The sequence below is a fragment of the Aythya ferina genome (assembly GCF_964211825.1).
Source record: "Aythya ferina genome assembly, chromosome: 20".
Classification (NCBI taxonomy): domain Eukaryota; kingdom Metazoa; phylum Chordata; class Aves; order Anseriformes; family Anatidae; genus Aythya; species Aythya ferina.
In genome coordinates, this window is record NC_140318.1 from 5,889,091 (window position 1) to 5,907,948 (window position 18,858).

At 55.3% G+C, this 18,858-nt stretch overlaps 1 protein-coding gene across 4 annotated transcripts in view; it reads left to right on the plus strand.

Moving 5' to 3' along the window:
- RXRA (retinoid X receptor alpha) overlaps positions 1 to 18,126 on the plus strand; it is a 100,439-nt gene extending 82,313 nt beyond the window's left edge. For all 4 annotated transcript variants that reach the window (XM_084494314.1, XM_084494311.1, XM_084494313.1 and 1 more), the window contains exons 6-10: positions 4,251 to 4,380; positions 8,251 to 8,383; positions 9,424 to 9,515; positions 10,755 to 10,860; positions 14,369 to 18,126. In XM_084494314.1, coding sequence (XP_084350440.1) covers positions 4,251 to 4,380; positions 8,251 to 8,383; positions 9,424 to 9,515; positions 10,755 to 10,860; positions 14,369 to 14,516 — 609 coding nt within the window. In that variant the 3' untranslated portion in view covers positions 14,517 to 18,126. The remainder of the gene's footprint in view (positions 1 to 4,250; positions 4,381 to 8,250; positions 8,384 to 9,423; positions 9,516 to 10,754; positions 10,861 to 14,368) is intronic.
- The last annotated feature ends 732 nt before the right edge of the window (positions 18,127 to 18,858 follow it).

The window sequence follows — 18,858 nt, forward strand, 5'->3', positions numbered from 1 at the left end:
AATAAATTGTCACCACCCTGTAAGTGCTTTTGGGGCTGGGGTCAGCTGTGCTTGGTTTCCCATTTGCCCAAGGCGATGCCTTCTGGCAGGCACGGGGGAAGCAGCAAGGGGCACTGCTGCTGCAGGGCATCAGCTGGGGCTGCAGAGGGCTTAAATCACCCCAAAACTCAGGGCAGGGAGAGGCTGGAGCACGGGGCATCCCCTGGGTCCTGTGGGATGGAGCTGGGCTGGGCGGGCAGGCAGCTGAGAGCAGGAACACGTGGGGAAATATCCCTCTGATTTCCTTATTGCTCCATGCTGGGCATCTGTGGGGCTGAGATGATGAAATTTCTGGGAGACGGAAGGCCTCTGCAGTATTTATTTTCTGCTGCAATGCTGCTTTATCTCTTTCTTCACGGGAGGCTGGAGGACTGAGCCGAAATACCGCATCTTGCAGGGCGTAACAGGTCTTGGAGCCAGGCTGCTCCGTGCAGGGATCTGAGCCTTGGCTGCTTCTCTGAGATGCTCTTTTTGGCCTTTACCTGCCAGGGGACTTCATGGCTGGGTCGTGAAGTGAAGTTTTTGCTGTGTAAGGCTTCCTGCTAAGGACAGGGAGGGCTCGTGTGAAGCTCTCCAGCAGCAGGTTGAGGGGAAGCTCACCTGCCTCTGTGGCTCCCCATTGCCAGGGAGACCCGAGGGGCTTTTTTTTTGGAGGAAAGCAGCCCCGCTGCGGTTAGTGGAGGGCTGGGAAAGGCTCTGACTGCTATCAGGATTACAAATACTTCAGGGGAGTTGTAGGCAGCGTTGTGCTGACTTGAAAACAAACCCCAGAGAGCGAGGTGAAATAAATGGCTTCGTCTGGCACTGCGTCTCCTCAGCCTCTTGTAGCAAATTGAAAGCTGGTTCCTGCATAATTCAACACGCATTACTGTGAACAAGGATGTGTGTTGCATCTAAATAGAAGCAGGAGGCTTGTTGAAATGCCCTATTATTGTCGAGCGGCTTCTGTCGATGAGGTGACATTTGTAGCAGGTTTAGCAGATGTATGAGACCAGCAGCACCGGGGACGAGGCCACCGGATGAGGCGAGGCAAGACGGAGGAGCTGCCCTCCTCCCAGCCCTCCCCAGAGGGCTGACGTGATGGAGAGGCAGGCAAATTCAGTCCCTAATAGACACGGGGTAAAATACAAGCTGTTTCCCACCAGCCTGATGCGTTGGGTCCTTTGATTTGTGCCCCCACACCTTTGCACGTCTGCTTTGAGCGCAGCTGGGGAGCAAGGACCAAGCAAGAGCAGGCTTGCAAGGACGTTTCCACCGTGCTGTGCCTGGCTAGGATGGAGGTGGCAGCACACAGATGGAGCTAACACCTTCCCCTCCCAGCTGGTCTCATGTCTGTGACTGTCACCTTCCTGCCATTGTCCCCCCTTGGCTTTGCAGGCTGGCACCGGCGCTGGTTTTGGCCACCTAGCCGAGCGTGGCACCAGCCGTGGGGCTTTGGCACAGTTATTGGAGCTGATAAAAGGGGAGGGCAGGGGTGGGGCCGCGGTTCTAGGGCAGTGCCAAGCCTCGGCATTTCGATAAGCATCACTGAGACACTCCTAATTGCAGCGGGGAGCCCCCAGCAACAGCTCTGCAGCCGCCGCAAATAGCTGCTAATTGGCAGAGCTGGCAGGCTGCTGAGCATGGCAAAAGGGATAAAACCCCTGGGAGATTCCCACAAGCTTTCGGTCACTGTTGCTGCAGGATTCATCCACGTTGTGTCCCCGAAATCCCCGTGTCACCCCCTGCCCCTCGGGACGATCTGGGCTCCTGCTGCCTAATCACCACCTTGGATGGGCTCCTGGCCACCGAAAAGCAGAGCCTGTAACTGAGAGGTGTTATTCCCGTTAGCTCTTAAATCGGCCTTTAGCAGCTGGTTTCAAGTCACCGTTTTCTGGAAGATGTCTCCAAGCTCCAGTTTTCCAGCAGGATCAGGTGCCCGCGTGTCCTTTCCTTCTGTCACACTCCGGCACCGTGCCCTTGCTATTTACTGCAGGAGGGGATTTGCTTTCTGTGCGCGGGGATGGTTTCTAGCAGCACGCCGTAGATCCCGTCCTGGATTGAAGAGGGGCCCTCCAGCCCGCGGGGATGACACTTTTAGCTGCCTCTCAAGCTACAGCAGTTAAAATTCTGCCAGGAAGCGCCGCCGTGGTTCCAGGAACTGCGATCTGAGGTGTAATTAAAGGCTGGGCCCCTCGCTGTGGCTTCGGATGGTGCTGAGAGCCAAGCACAGCTCGTGCCACTTGCGGAGCGCCGGGGCTGCAGCCGGGGCTGTGGGAGCAGAGCTTGGCTTGCTGCATCAAGGCTGGTGCTGGAGGCGACCTGCCCAGAAGCAATCCTTTGGGAATAACATCCAACTTTCCTAAAATACCACTTCGCAGCCACCTGTTGCCCCGCGGGTCAGGTTCGGCAGGGGCACGCGGTCTCCCCAAAGTCGTGTCCTGCTCCAGGGCACGCAGGGCTCCATCCCTCTCCTGCCCCACGGGATCCAGGATCTCCAGCTGGCCGCTGATCGAGCCTGGGGGCTCCTTGCAGCCCCTCTCCCAGGCCAGTTCTGGTCCCCAGTGCTCACGGTATGGTTACGCTGGGCTGAGCCGCAGCCAGTGCAGGGTGTCCCCTCCCAGCCCTCCTGCAGACACCTCTGGGTGCTGCCATTCCCCTGCTTCCAGTGAAAAGCTCCTGCAGAGCTCCTCCTTGCACCTAGCTTGGGGTTTTCCTGTTGTCCAGAGGAAATCTGCCCTTCTTCCCTCCCTCTCCTGGCGAAGAACCCAGTCCTGGCTCACTCCTTCCCCAGGGATGAGCCCCATCTCCCCTAGAGCAAGACCCCCCCCGTGGCTGCACCCTTTGGGGAGCTGCTGGAGTGAGGAGGGGAAAATCCCCTAAACGATCTCCCTGCTCTGCAGCTGCAGTGCTGAACCCCAGCCCAGCCCATCCATCTCTGCAAGCAACAGGTGAAAATACTTCGAAGGCGGGTGCCCCCCTGCTTGCCAGATGCTGGTTATTTTAAGCCTGGAGAAGGGGAGACGCTGGCCACTGAGGCACAGAGGTGGTGTTTGCTGCCAGGGGATGGCAGAGTGCCCCAGGCAGGGGTCCCTGGGAAGGGCTCCGTGGCGCAGAGGGAGGCATTGTGTGCCTTGGGCTTTTTCCCTTTCTCAGAGCAGCCTTTCTCACCTCCATTTGGTTTGTGAGTGCTCGGTCAGCTCTCCCCTAACACAGCCAGCAAGGAAAGCAAGAAGAAGAAGCGATAACCTCCAAGATGATTTATTCTCCAACCTCCTTCCTTTATTCCTTTTACAGTCCCATAGGGACCAGCTCATTGCTGGTGGCATGTGCACTGTGGTGGCATCCTCACCTCCTGCTCCCTCCGTGCCACCCGGTGAGCAGCAAGCATCCCTGCCCTGCTGGGAGAGGTGCTTGGGTACGGGGCCAGCAGGAGGGGAATGGCCTCATCCTGCTGCAGCTGGGCTGGTTGCAGGGGGAGCTGCTGTAGGGTCAGCTCCTGCCTCGGCTGTGCACATTCCGTGCTCCGTCCCCGTGCGATCCAGAGGTGCAGTAAATGCTCCTCCTCCGGCTTTGAAACTGCTCTTTTAAGGCCATGGAAGAAAAATAATTGCACGATCAAAGCTGCTAGGTATCAGCAGGGATTACGGCGGGATGTGTGGAGGGGCTCATACATCCCTGTCCGGAGAGGTAAACCATATATACACACTTGGACTAGCGAGGTCTGTCTTCACCGGGGTTAGACGGTCTCTTCCAGTTCCTAATCACGAGCCCACTTGAGCTGTTAGCAGTTCCTTTAAACAGGGATTTGGTGTGTTTAGGCTGACTGTCCTCCTTGAGAGCAGATGGTTTTTGTTACTGGATAATATTTCAAAGGGAAGGGTTTTTTCGCTTTTTCTGTAATGCCCCCTCCGTTGCTGTTTGGTGGGGCTGGGAGGTGCTGGCAATGGGAACGTGGACGCTGCACGGCCACGGGGTCCTGTCCTGCCCGAGGAGTGAGCTGGTTGCTTGGTTTGTGTGAAGGGTGCTGGGTCTCAGCACACCTGGATCCTGTTCTGGAGCTCGCTAAAACCAGCAAGAGGCATGTGGAGGTGAAGCCAAGCCACCTCCTCTCCCTATAACTGCGAGCATCCGCTTGTGGGGTCTCCCGAATTTGGCGAGCCCCTTCGCTGCTCCTCCAGCCTCTCCTCTCCTTCCTTTTCCTGAGCCTTTCAATCTCCTTCTCTTCGCAGCCCAACGACCCGGTGACGAACATATGCCAGGCAGCCGACAAGCAGCTCTTCACCCTGGTGGAGTGGGCCAAGAGGATCCCTCACTTCTCCGAGCTGCCCCTGGACGACCAGGTCATCCTGCTCCGAGCAGGTGAGTCTCGCCGGCGACGGGCATGGCGCTGAGATTTAGGCAACTCGCAAGCCATTAGCTGGTTCTGAGTAACAGCCTCTGATAATTCAATTGCTAAATGGGATTTCAAAAGCCCCCGGGGGACGCGTTGCTGAACGTGATCCAAAATGTTGCACCAGCTGCCAATCGGCTTAAAAAATGGCCCGGCTCCCTCGCGGGTGAGCGAGGTGCTCGGAGATGTGCGCTGGGTTCCTCCCGAGCTGGGACTTGAAAGGACAAGGGGGCTTGGGACCCCGCAAAATTTCATCGGACTAGGGCGTTTGATCATAATGAAAACCAGAAGGAGGAGAAAAATATATCAGCCTCCCTCTCCCACCCACCAAGATGAAAATAAAAGTCTTCGGGTTTATTTTAAATTTCCTTATGCTGCAGGGGGTCTGCAGGAACGGAGGCGTCGGGAGGTTGCAAGCAGTTAGCTGGGAAAAGGGTCTTCTTTGCAAGCCCCAGCTGCTGGCAGGTTATACACAAAGACTGGGGGGAGCAGGAAAGCAAGAGCAGACTTGAGGAGGGTGCATTTTAGGTGTGAAGCTCTTTGTGTAGCTCCCGTGATGAGATAAGTGATTAAAAGGGCTTTGGCTCGATGCTCCCTGAAACAGAGGGGCAGGCAGGTTGTCAGTGGGACTTGGGAAACCGCTTCCAGCAAATGGCAAACTCCGTGTGAAGGACAAAACAGGGAAAGGAATAAAAAGACCTTGGCGTTTGGCTGTGGTACCCAGTGCTCAGCTCAGCAACGAGAAAACCCAACCTGGGCTTCCAGAGGTCAGGAATTACAGAGAGCCTCAGGGCAGGGTGATCGGGTGAACTGTGCAGCTGAACCCGAGCAGGCCTGGGATGCTGAAATCCCTGGCAGTTTTAAAGTTGCTCTTCTTTCCCCAGAATGCACTTTTTATAGGCAATTTTAGAGGGGAAAGCCCTGCAGGGTGTGTGCACCCTGTCCTCTCTCTGCCCTCCTCTGACCTTGGGTGAGCAGCCCCTGCAGAAGGGGCACTGCTGCTCCACCTGGTGACTTTCTGGCTTCTCTCCTGTTGGGAACGTGCATGCCCCGAATAAATGCCTTTGAAATTGGGCAGCAGAATGCTTGGAGAGCCTGGTGCTCCTCAACTCGAAACGCAGGAACTAGCTCAGCCCAAGGGCTGTGCAGGTTGCTTCAGGAGGAGGTAGAAGAAAGGCTCCGGAGTAGGACGATGACGGGATCGCTGTTTCCTTCTCACCACGCAAACACCAACTGTCACTCTGTTTAATAACACCGACTGTTGCCCAAATGCACGAATCTTAGAATTTCTGCGATTTCTTGCTGCCTCTCAACCAGCATCACTGCGTACATGCAAATACCCCGGCCCTCTTGCAGCCCCTCTGCAGTCCTTGGCAGTGATTTTGGGGCGCTGAAGCCGCGCTGTTTACTGCTGTGGGTTTTCCACCCTTCTAGTTTTACTGAAATACGAGTTTATAGGCATGTTTTGTCTCGTGGTTACAGCAAGAGGCTAGGAAGGGAGCCTTCGGGGGGTTTTGTTCTCCTGTTGGCCTCGCTCCAGGCTTGGGCAAGCCCCATGGCCTCACCGGACGGCTGCCACCAGCCTCCTGGGGGAGGTTTTGGGGACTGGGGGCCCTCTCTGGAGAACACAAAAAACATGGTTTTGAAGAGGGTCTCCAGAGCCTCTTGAGAGCGTGGACGAGCAGAGGGATGTCTCTGCAGTGGGCTTTGAAATTAAGGCTTTCTGCAGGGATGGCAGGGGAAGGACTGGACGCAGACAAAAAGCTGCCTTTTCCTTTTGTGGGGCGGAAACAAAACCCGCGACAATAATTCAAGGTTTCCTTTCCTCTTGAGAAGACGGCTGAGGAAAGCTGAACCGGAGGCTTTCTGACCCCATGTTCTCTCCTCTCTGTTGGTGCTTATCGTGGCCGGCCCCGAGCCACATCCTTATGGGGCCGCTCGTGGGGTGTGAGCAGACCCCGGTCATGTCCTGGGTTTTTACCAGGACCCCGCAGCTCAGCACCGGGAGCAGCCCCCGTGGGCTCCCCGCTCCAAGCACCTCTGCCGGGGCCTCAGATAACCTCCCCCAAGTCTTTTAAGCTGTGGCTCCATCTATTATTGAGTGGCGAGAGCGGCCTGCGGAGAACAGCTGCCCATGAAATATTGAAGGATTAAAAATTTAGCTAAGAGCGTCAGCCGGGCTCGCTCAGGCGTCCTCGGAGGCAGAGCTAAGTGGAGCACGCGGAGCGGTGCTGGGTGGGCCGCCAGCAGCTCTCCTCCGTCATCCTGAATCATTTAAAAACCTTCCCTCTTCCAGCGTTTTGGAGGAGAAGGAAACCCAACTTTGGAAACCCGTTTTCCCTGGATTTTCCTTTTCTGCGTCAAGGCCAGCCCGGCAGGGGCTACGTCTCTGGTTCGTTTTATAGGGCCACGAGGGGAAACGTGGCAATGAGGTGAGCTCACGTGGAGGTTGCTGTGCTGCCAGGTGCCTTTGGGTTCCCTGGGACACCCAAAGCATCCCTGGGGGGGCTGCAGCCACCTCGTTTGAGGGGTAGCCCCAAGCCACCACCTCTCCCCCGTCATCCTTGGGTTTCGCAATGCTGCAATCCCGCTGCCGAGTGCCAGGCCTCGCCCAGTAAATAGGCAAGGAAATGCTCCCTTGATTGGGGTGGAAACATCCTGTGGCCACTCAGGGAACAGTGAACTTTATTCTTTGTCAACATTTCTAATGGCGCAGCCCATCTCTGCCGCAGCAAGTAAATACGGCACACGTGGACCTTGTATTTATGCCAGTCAGGGAGAAAAGGCATGCTTCTGTGGCAGGAGAGATGGAGGATATACCTGCATCACTTTTCCAGCCTGGGAAAAAAAATAAATAAATCGAATATCCTGAGATTTTGGACCCTGCCAAGCAACCCTGGGTCGTGGACGTGAGAGCAGTTTCAGGCTGGGCACATCAGCCCCGCGATGAGCGTGAGCCTTCCCTGGGGCTGCAGAAAACCCATCCTGCCTTGTCAGAGATGCCTCTCCTGGCTGGAAGTCACCCAAACGTCCACCCTTCAACCTTTGCAGCATTTCTTCTTGTTAGGGTTTGTTTCAGGCGTTTCTGAGCTCAGCTTTATGTGTGAAAAAGGGATGAAAGGAGAGCTGGAGGGCGGGGAGGGAAGTCGCGTCCTCCTTCCCTTCCCATCCAAGCTGCTTCAGACCGCTCCTGCGGGGTCCAGGCTCAGAGGACACGTTGTCCTGTCACCCAAAGTGCTATACCCAGCAGTAAGGCACAAGCTGATGTCCAAGTGGCTGTCACTGGCCAGGTCATGGTCGTGGGATATCCATATCGTGGCGTGGCGAGGGGAGCGCTGCCCCCTCCAGATGCCAATGACAGAGCCTCGCCTCTCCGCGAGGGTTTTCAGGGCCCTGTTTCAGCAGAGAATGAACCTCTGTGCCCCATTAGGGCTTGAAAATGAGCCCAATTAGCTGATAGGAAGCGTTAATAGCTCTTTAACTGCTCAGAGGCAGGGAATATGAGGTCAGACCAGGGGCTCGGCACCCACTTGGGGGTTCGCAGAGAGAGAAGCAGGTAGAGGGCTGTTTGCACCCCTGCCTGCAACGTTTAGAGAGGAAACTGCTTCTCTTGTTAGCGTTATATTTTTAGTGCATTTGTTCCTTAGCAAGCTTTTCCTTCCCTTACATGCACAAAAGGGTCGGCTCCCCCCTGCCATCCCGCAGCCAGCCTAGGGACCCCAGCAAAGGCGGCTCCCGGGTGCCTTCCTCCTCTCTTAGCCATTAGTGCCAGGGATCCCTGAACCCATTGAGGACCCCATGGCTCTAACCTGCGGCCTTGGTTGTTTTCTCCTCCCCAGGGTGGAATGAGCTCCTAATCGCCTCCTTCTCCCACCGCTCCATAGCCGTGAAAGACGGGATCCTCTTAGCCACCGGGCTCCACGTGCACCGGAACAGCGCGCACAGTGCTGGCGTCGGGGCCATCTTTGACAGGTGGGAAGAAAGGGGTGGATGGTAGGGGAAGGGACCTCAATCCCTCTTGTCTAGATGTCCCTGTGCCAAAGCGGGTGTCCCACGTCCCCATGTGCAGGCAGAGGAGCGGCTCCCGGCCGTCCCAAGACGCTCGGTCCCCGCTCTTGGACATGCAGAAAGCACCAAGCAGTCACTTTGGGACTGCCCGGTGCAACGCAGAGCTTCTTTGCAGATGCCTCCTCGCGTGAACCAGGAGGCTGCTCCTTTCTTTCCTTTCATCTTTAATCGGACCAAGACCTGAATTTGTTTTCGCAGTAAAAAAAAAAAAATAAAAAAAAATAAAAGCCCCACAGACAGCCGGCAGGTTCCGCACGCGTGTCCCAAGGGCTCGTTAATCTCGTGCTTTGGAAAAGTGTTTTCAAGCGAGGCTTCCAGCGTGTGTGACCCGCAGCGTGGCTCCAGACGCTGCGTAAATTGCGGCTGATTTCTCTGCCCCAGACTCATCTCAAGGTGCCTGAGCTGGAACCAAAACGCTTTTGCTTTTTCGCTTTGCAAGGAAATTGCTCTTTGGGTGACATCATTTGTTTCCTGTGAGGTCATAAGTGCAGGATCATGACTTCACTGCAGGACCCAACAGGAAAAACTGGGCAATCAGTGGAAAATATTTCAAGACCGGCACCTGCAGAAAGAGCAAAGGGAGTAATAAAAATTACCGGCAGAGGAAATTGCTTTTAGATACCTGCTTTTTTTATTATTATTTTTTATTTTTAGGCAGCTTTCTCAGGTGCCAAAGCTTCTCAGTGAATGCACGGAGCCAGTTTTTACGGTCCCTGCTGTATCTCACAGGAACTATCGATGTTCCTAATGAGCTATTTTTGATACAGGAGGAAAATGAGGGCATATCCTCAGCTGGTATAAATGAGCCCCGTCCCATGACTTTATTAAACGTGCGCCAGCGGACCTTGCTCTGGGCCTGACACCTGCTTTTTTTGGGGTTTTCTTTTTTTTTTTTCCCTATTTCTTTTTAATGCTGACGCCTGTGATTTCTGTGTCCTTTGCAGAGTACTGACAGAACTCGTGTCAAAAATGCGAGACATGCAGATGGACAAGACAGAGCTAGGCTGCCTGCGAGCCATTGTCCTCTTCAACCCTGGTACATGCGGCTACCTCCTCTCCGTCCCCCACACCTCTCTTGGCTGATGCTGCATCCTTTGGGCTCCTAAAAATGAATGTAGACATCCTTTAAGGCAAAAAAACTCAGGGCAAAGTCAGATCAGGGGTGTTACTGCCCTCTGTTCCCTGATCTCAGTATCCACGGGGGTTTATTAGCTGGCTTTCTGGAAAGGCCTCCACAGAGCCTGGAGAGGGTGAAAGGCACGAAACTTGCTCATAAAACACACAAGAACTTTTTTGTCTGCAACTGGCTTAGATTTACAGAGTCCAGCAGGCTTTCCCGTTGACTGCAGGGGCAGGGATCGTTGCTGGGGGTTATCCTGCCCTTCCTGCGAGCCTTTGGTGCATCGGGAGGTGGCTGCTGTCCTGTAGATGCCCCTCCTGGGGCTTTCCCTGCGTTTTAACATGGCTCAGTGCAGGGCAGAAGCAGACGTGGCCGAGGACAGAGGTGCTGATCTGGGGCCCCCCCTCACCTCCCTGCTCTCCGCAGGAGCAGGGTTTGTGCCCAGGCACTGCTCGGTCCCTGCCCTTTCCCACCGTCCCCACGCCAGGCATTCCAGCAGGGTTCAGTGCCGTGTCTTGTTTTTGTTGTTCTGCTTGACTTTTTTTTTTTTTTTTTCCCCTCGTAATCACCAGTAATTTATTGTCTGTAATTTGGGATTAGCCCTGTATGGTAAAGGAAGGGGGATCCGGAGAGGTTCCCACTGTGCATGTGCCTGGGATATCCATGGCCTGACCGTCCCTTTCCCCCTGCTAAAACCAGCTCCTCGCCACCTCGAGGGACCTGCTGGAGCAGGGACTTTTCTTACAGCCCCACTGCAGTGCTTTGTGTTAGAGGGAGAAATCCCCCAAGCCCGTGCCTCGATGGGGTCTTAAAGCCTTTGAGGTCTGTGACCACTGCAATGAGCACAAATGGTTGGGACTGGGATACGAGGTGGGGTAAAATGGGTCTTCTGTGGTCACAGGGCAAACCTTTAGGGGCTTGAATGCCTCGGGAAGGTATCGGGGTCCTGCTGGAGCACTCAGGGTGCAGACACTGAATCCAGGTCATGCCCTGCACTGGTTTGCACTGGGGGTGCTGGGAGGGGTGGAGGTGGCTGCGCACCCGGGGGGCGTGCACAGGGAAGGGGTGTATGGGGAGAAGGTGTATGGGGAGGGGTGCCTCACCTCCCCGCACACCTCGAGGCTCCTGGCTGATGCTTCTTCCCTTGCCTTTCAGACTCGAAAGGTCTCTCCAACCCTGCCGAAGTCGAGGCGTTACGGGAGAAGGTGTACGCATCGCTAGAGGCGTACTGCAAGCACAAATACCCCGACCAGCCCGGGAGGTGAGTTGCTGCTGGCTGTGCCCCGTCCCACAGCCACAAAACCCTGTGCTGGGGGCACTGCAGCCCTTTGGGGGGGGGGGGGTCCCGGTGCCATCCTCAGGGCTGCATCCCGCAGCGTGAGGTTGCTGGGTCCCGTCTGCGCCAGGCTCTCGCTCTGTTCCCGCATCTTCTGGGAGCGAGCAGCTCTCTGCAGAGGCAGCTGCTCATTTCTGTCCCCCCTCCAGCTGTGAAAATCCCCCAGAAGAGTGGAGAGAGATCCTCAGCCCTGTGCTTGCAATCGCCGAGGATGGGCTTTGGATGTTCCCGAGGAGCCCCAGCTCCTCCTGGGCTGAGCGCACGGGGGCAGGGGTATCGTTTCCCTTTTGGAAACCACGGAGAGCAAACCACAGTGCAAACAAGACACACACGGAGTTAATTTTCAGTGGCAGATGAGCATCATTGCTGGGAAGTGAAAGCCTCAATTGATGCTCTCTTCTCCCCTCCCTGCCTCCCCCAATCCAGCTGGGAATGGGAGGGGGAATTAGGAATGCTTTCCTGGAGCTCTCCGGAGCTGAGTGGGCGCATTTTCCCAGTTACAGCCTGAAGCTGGCGACTGCCAGTTCAGTTACTGACAGTCATTTGAGAAACCAAGTGAAGCACTGGAAACTGCTGCTGGTTTGTATCGCTGCTGAGGCTCGAACGCTGGGAAAAACAGCCCCAGCAACCGGGATTTGCATCTCACCTGCATTCCTGGTCTTGCTGGTCTGGGTGGTTCAGAAAAACAAGGATGCGCTTAAGCAGCGAGTGAAGCGAACAGAGCAGAGCCTCAGGAGTAATAGTGGGCCTCTTTTTTTCTCCCTTTTGGGTATCAAAGTGCTGGCAGATGAAAAAAGACAAGGTTGTTCAGAGTTTTCTAGGATGTTCGTGGCTGACTTGTGGAAGACAAAGGTCCTGTTGGGCTTTCTTGATTTTGGCAGTGGTGAGGGAAATGGGAGAGGAGCACAGGGCAGGGACGATCGCCTCTGGTGCCCTGAGCAGTGTGCGTGGACCCCAGGCTGACTCTGGAGCCGAGTCCTCTTCCTGTAAAACGTGATTGAATTGCACCTCCTCAGCAAATCCCCGGCCCCTGGACTTGGCAGCTGCGGAGTTTCGGGAGAGCTCTGTGCCTCTTCGGGCTCGGAGCGGGCAGCCGGCCCTAAATGGCACGAGGAGAGCTGCGCTGGGGAATGCGGCCAGCAGCTCTCCCGGGTTATTCCCCCGCTGGGAAGCGCTCTCAGCCTCGCACAGGCATCCAGTGTGTGCCGCAGCTCTCGCTGCCTTGCTCCTGGCCGGGGGGCACCGGGCAGGGGGACGCCGTGGGGACAGCCCCCGGGAATGTGCGTGCGGCTGCTTTTCATGGACCAGAAAAGCCCTGTGAAGCTGCTGGGCACCCCTGAGGAAAGTCACTGAGGCACCACCCAAGATGTGTGCCCCCGGGGGCAGCCCCGGTGATGTGGGAGTTTTGTGGATCCCGGAGCCTGCAGCAGGGGCTCTGCTTGTGGGCTTTGAATGACCTCGGGGAGCTCCTCGTGTGGTCTTCACACCCTGGTTCGCCAAAACCTTTAAGGGTAATCCTTGAGGGCTATACCTAGGAGCTACACTGAGCACTTCTTGCCTTGCTGCCTCTCCTTTCCGGCAAAGAACCAGGGTGCAACAAGCCTCAGCGGCTGGGGAGGGTTAACCGGTGGGCTGGGAGGCCAGGGTTGCACAACAGCGAAGGGAAAGGCTCTCAGGAGCTCTCTCCATCTTCCTGGTCTCATGGCACAATGTGATCACCATCTGGGGCTGGAAACAAGTTCTTCCTGTGGTTGAGCAAACGCACGGAGCAGCGTCGTGGGCGCTGCACATCCTCCCCTGCTCCCCGCCGCGGCCAGCGCCGAGCCCCCACGGGTGCCCCGCGGCGCACGCCTTCGGCCTCAAACCAGCCCTCGAGGGCTGCCGGGCACCCTGCAGACACCCAAAAGGAACTTGTCTGGGGCAGCAGGACGAGGGGAGGCGTTCCTAGGAAAAACCGAGCCGTGCTGCCCCCCACGCCACCCCCTGCTCCTTCGCCAGGGGGGCACGGGGTGTACGTGACACGGAGCAGCCGCGGGGAAGCGGGGCCGATTTCTGCCCTGGCACGGTGCTGTGCTGTGCTGCGGGCTGGTTATCTCACGGTTAAACGTATCGGAGGGCTGCAGCCATCATCTGGTTTGGTTTAAAGTGAAACTTCCTGAATGGGATGGTAGGACTGATTTGTTTTTCCTGGCTCCGGTCCCGCTGTTCTCGCCAGCTCAGCAGAAAAAAAAAAAAAAAAAAAAAAGAGAAAAAAAAAGAAAAAAAAGAGAAAAGTGTGCATGCATGTATAATATCGGTATGTTTGTGCTTGTCTTTCTCTCTCTCTGTGTTCTCTGAAGTCCCCTTCTCCCTGGGCTGGCTCGGTTCTGGCCTTTGCTTGTGTCGAAGCCTGAATTGTGCAGCAGTAAAACCAAAAAAAAAAAAAAAGCGCTGCCAGCAATTAAAGGGCCTCTCTCCCATTCTGCACGCCGGGACGCGTGCCCTCCAGCTGGCTGCGTGCCCGCCGTGGGGTGCGGGTGGGCAGGGTGGGGGCACCCCTGGGTGTCCCCGCGGGGGCTGCAGGGTGGGCGCGGGGCTCGGTGGGCGCCGGGAGCCGGCTCGTGCAGCGCGGTCGGCTCTCCCCAGCCCCCCTGGCTCTCCCCTCCTTGCTGTCAGCGCTCTTTGCGAGCCTGGTGGGTGCGACCTGAAAAGCGTCTCCGCCGGGCGGGCCGGGGAGAAAGGGCTTTTGTTCGGCTGGGGCTCGGCTGAGCCCCGTGCGCCGGGTGGGGAGAAGGGTTGCCGGGGGCTGGCACCCCGTGTCCGGGCTGGTTTGCAGCCCTGTCTCCAGCTTCTGCTTCCAGAACTCCCGTCAGCTTGCTTCCATCATCTTCAACCCCGCAGCACCTTCAGCACAGGGCTCAGCCGGGTTTTGGCCGTGCAAGAAGCCCCCCCAGGGCTGCACGGAGCTGCCTGGGAGGTGCCCGCTGCCTGCAGCGAAGCGGCATCATGCAGCAGAAGCTGGCCCCCACTGCACCTCCTGCATCCCCTGGCTGCAAGCAGAGAGCAAGCAGGCCATGAGCGGCCTGCAGCACTCCTTGGGTCCTTGTAGGGACCCTTGTAGGTCCCTTGTAGGGACCCCACGAGCACCTCGGGGTGCTGGCTGAGCGGTGCAGCCCGTGCGCCCCAGCCCAGGGATGGCTGTTCATGTCACATTTTCTCTCTCTGTGTAGCTACCAGCAGATGTTTGTTGTGAATATCCACCGTGAGCGCCTCATCTTCAGGGCTGGGGACGTAATTAATGATTTCCCATAATTTCTCTGCACAGCTCTGGGTGTGCAGCCCAGAGCTTTGGTAGCAGAAGTTGTGTCTGGCTCCGCGGAGGAGCAGCCACAGATGCTCTGCAGGTCAGGGCTGCTGGAAGGACATCTAACCGTGTCGTGTCCCCTTCCCCTAGGTTCGCCAAGCTCCTGCTCCGGCTCCCTGCCCTCCGGTCCATCGGCCTGAAATGCCTGGAGCACCTCTTCTTCTTCAAGCTAATAGGCGACACGCCGATCGACACCTTCTTGATGGAAATGCTGGAAGCGCCCCATCAAATGACTTAGAGAACTGCTGCTGGGTCAGTCCCTCGCCCGGCCGGGGCCTCGCGGGGCTCCGTCCTCTGCTTTCTCCTCCTCCAACCCCAGCCCTTTCCCCCCCTGCCCTCCCCGATGCTGGAGGCACCGTCCGAGCTTCTCCGCGCGCTCCCCGGGGCCACCCCCCCGACGTCCTCGCCGCCTCGCCACGTTGACCCTTGTCCGTTTGCTGTCACTGCTGCGTCTAAAGACCTGATCCGCTGTTGCCCTGCGGTAGATGTAGAGAAGTGGGGGACGGAGAGCTTTGCGCCGGCCGCCGCGGCGCCCCGTGCCACGGGAGCTGGGGACGGTGCCGGCCGGCCGCGGTGGCCCTTTTGGGCAGCGGGGGGTTTTGAATGAGCTGAGGGAGTGGTTCGGCTCACCGGATTGCAGCTGGCTATTTTCAGAGGATGGAGGTTGGTTGGTTTTTTTTTTTTGAAAAAGAAAAAAAAAGAAAAAAAAGAATTCTATTTTTGGTTTCTAACTGTTATTAGTAGTCTCGGTAGTTACTTCGCGCAGGGAGAGGCGGCCCTTACCGTGAGTGAGTCACCCGTGGCTGCGCAGAGCCTTCTCCTTTCACTTAAAAGCAGAGGGTTCGGGATTGAGCTAAATCCCCCCTCCAAACACCCGGTGGCCATGGGGACGTCCTCTCCCCCTCTGCCCACCCCGGGGCCCCAGGCACCGCTGCTCTCAGGCCGGAGCTGCCCACAGACACGAGCACAGGTCCGGAGCGCTTGCTTTAAGGCTGTTTGGGACACGACATTGCCCTTGCTGGGGTCCTGCTGATGAGACCCCTGCCCTCCCAACTGCCCCCAGCATCCCGGCATGGCCCTGCTCACCAGGCACCATCCTGCAGGATCCCTGCTCAATTTAAGGGCTGTTGTGTTGGAGCAGCAGGGGCCGGTGCCCTGGCAGTGCTCCCTGTTTGGTGTTTTGGTCCTGCCCTGCTCCAGGTTGGTTTTGGGTTTCTGGCTGCTGGGGTGAGCTCAACAAAGCACCCACCACCCTGACTGCGCCCTCATGGGGGTTTGGGCTCATCCAAGAGCTTGTCGATTCAGCAGCCGCGGTGCAAAACACTGCAGGGCAACAATTAGTGGGAGCGTTTGGTAATTAGCGGTGAAGCAGGAATGGGGCTCCCCCTCCCCACATCTCCCTATTTGGGCAGCGACGTGGGGCTGGGAGGTCCTGGCTGGAGAGGGATGTCCGGTAGGGACAGGAGATCAGCCCGGAGTGCCCGTCCCCATCACCTCGCCTTTCACTTTAATCAGGTGTCCCCAGAGCCTGCCTGAGCAAACGGGTTAAAAAAACAGAGCAGAACGAGCTGGGAAGGCTCCTGGGGAGGATTTCCCCCCCTGCAGCAGGACAGGACGGTCCTGGGCACATCCCAGGGCGCTGAGAGCCAAGGATGAGGTGCCTGTGGTTGGCTCCAGGCCGCTTTTATGTCTGCTGTGCCCCAAAGCAACAGAGCATTAGGTCCCAAAGAGAGGTGGCTCTCCGTTCCTCCCCGGGGGCTGTAGCTGCCCCCTCAAACAGCCGCTTTGTGCCCGCAGGGGGACGGAGCAGCCCCCCTCCTCTGCTTTGGAGGGGACACAGTTGTCACCCGCCTGGCGGCTCCATCCCCTGCAGTTAATAAGGCCATCTCCTCGCCGGATAAATACTCAGGATTTCAGGTCGTAACTTTGCCTTAGGCTGGCCTGAAGTGGCGAATCCGCAGAGGCGGGGAAGGAGAAGCGTTTTGGCTCTGGTTCTCCAGCAGCCTGCATGCCGCCGAAAATATTATTAAACAGCTTCACCCTGGAAGAATTTGCCAAGAAAACTAGGCGAGAGCAACGAAATCTAGCGAGGGTGCCAGTAAACACGAGCAGGCTGCTCCTTGCCAGCACAGCGCTCGTGCACGCCCGCGCGCGGTGGCCGGGGGCTGGCAGCACCCGGGGGGCTCGGTTGGAGCCGGACGGTCCCCGGGGTGAGGAAGCTTTGTGGAAGAGTCTCTCGACCTTGCACTATGATAAACCCGAGCTGTTGTTCGTCTCTCTTGGGTAGAACCACTTGATGTTTTTGGTTTTGTTTTTTTTTTTTGGCTCGGTGAGTTTTTGGAAGGCGGTCCGTGAGCAGGTGCCCCCAGCCCATCCTGCTTTGAACTCAATATCACTCAAACGCCGAGAGCAGCGGGGTGTCCTCAGCAAAAAGCGTGGTGCAAAGGGGAAGGCTCTGCCAGCAAGGGGCTCTCAGTCAGGACGTGTGTCTCCGTGCCTCAGTTTCCCTGCCGGGGCAGTGCGTTGCCGTGATTTGTGCCCCCCCCAGTGGAGGAGGGTTTTGGGGAAGGGCTGGGCACCGGCCCGGACCTCGTGCTTTCGGCAAGCGTTGAGGGAGCTCCCACATTGCTGTAAATCCGCATGGCTGCTGCTTTGCATAGAGCTCCTCCAATCCACACCAGCAGCTTTTGGGGTGCTCAGCAGGTCCTGAACACGACCACGGGTGCTCAGCCCCCTCCCCGAGCACGACCCCTGCCCACCCGCCCAGGGTCACCGGCGCAGCCGTCCCCAGCAGGAGGAAAAGCTTCTGTGCGTCCACTGACATCTGCCACAGCAGCCTTAAAGCAACGTGCTTTTGCATGAGTTTGAGTCTTTTCATTTGTATTCTTTTTCACTTTTTCGGCTTTTTATTTTATTTTTTTTTTCTTCCTCATCATAATAACTATAAATATATTACACGCTTGTTTGAAGAGGTGATACGTGGGTAAAAGAAAAAAAAAAAAAAAGGCACATTATTCACTAGAGAGGTAGGACTTTCATTTAACCAGATCTTAGTACTCCCGCAAAAATCTGGTTTGATTAGGGTGATCTCTTTTGTTCAATTTTATTTTTTATGTTTTCAAGTTCCTTTTTTTGTTGGTGGGACAATCTTTAATTTTCTAAAGATAGCACAACCATCAGCTTTTCAGCCACCCCGGGCCGTTCCTCGCTGCCTTCTCGTGCGCCTCCGCGGGTCCCACCTGAGCCATGGGCACGTTTCAGCTCCCCCCCCTGCACGACCGTGGCTCAAGAGCTGATGATGTCCCCATCAGTGACTAGACGTGCATGATCTGTTTTAAGTTGATACATATGTGCGTGTGTATACATGTATGTACTGTAGATATATACACTGTATAAATATCCTCACTCACATATACATATATTATAACCGTAGCAATTACAGACTTTTTGTTTGTTTTAAGTCAATCCTTTTTTCCTGTTTTTTGTTTTTTCCTCTCGTATGTTTTTTTTTTTTGCTTCATGTCAGCGAGTACATTGTATCTGAAGCCCTTTCCGAATTGGCGTACGCCAAATCTGGATCTTTATGACTCGAGACAAAGGAAATGCATCTATTTTAAGATGCCCTTTTTTTGTTGTTTGTTCTTTTTTTTTTTTTTTTTTTTTTTTTTTCTTTTGAGCAGCAGGTGGTTTTGAGTAAAAAAAAAAATAGCTTTAGCAATTCCCAATACTTAGTGATGGATGCCTTGGCTATGGGTTGCATAGCTAAAAAAAAAAATAAAAATAAAATACATTTAAAATTTAGAATGACAAAAAAAAAAAAGAGAAAAGATAAGGAAAAAATATCTAAAGCATCAATAAAGTTAAAAATCTATTTTTGTACAAATGTAATTTTATCCCTTGCATATTCTTGGATATTTTTTTTTTCTGGATTGTTTTGTTTCTTCTACAGAGATTGTTATAAACGCTCTCTCTATTTTTCTCTCTTTCTCTCTCTCTCTCCCTCTCTGTAAATGTTCAGCCGCAGGGACAGGGATCTGGAGAAGAGGGAGAAACTTCTGACTGTGTTTTAAAGGCTTTATATGAAATCTCTTTTGAAATAATTTTTTTGAATGAACTTTTTATTTTTTTCCCCCACTTCCAAAATCTTTTTCGGGGAGGGGGGGGAGGGCGGGGGAGGGCAGGGCGGGCTGGTCTGGGGGTGTCTTTTGTCACGTATATCCGGCGTTCCCGCAGGTCTGTTTTACTGTGAAATCACTACCGTATATTATTATTCACTTAAAAAAAAAAGAAAAGAAAAAAAAAAAAAAAAAGAGTTGCTGCTGGAAACGCCAGTATTTTGATGAACAATTGTATTAGAATTGTGGAAAAAAAGAAAAAAAAAGAAAAAGAAAAAAAGAAAAAGAAAAAAGAGAAAAAAAAAATAAGAAAATATATGAGCATTTTAAAATATAACCCAGTCCAAGTCCTCTTTTGTTCTTTATGGGTATTTCCTGAGCTGGTCCTTAGGCTGTGGGGTCCTGTCCCCACCAAGGGGGTCCCGGTCACCCAGGGGTCCCCGTCCTGGGCTCCCTCCTGCTCTT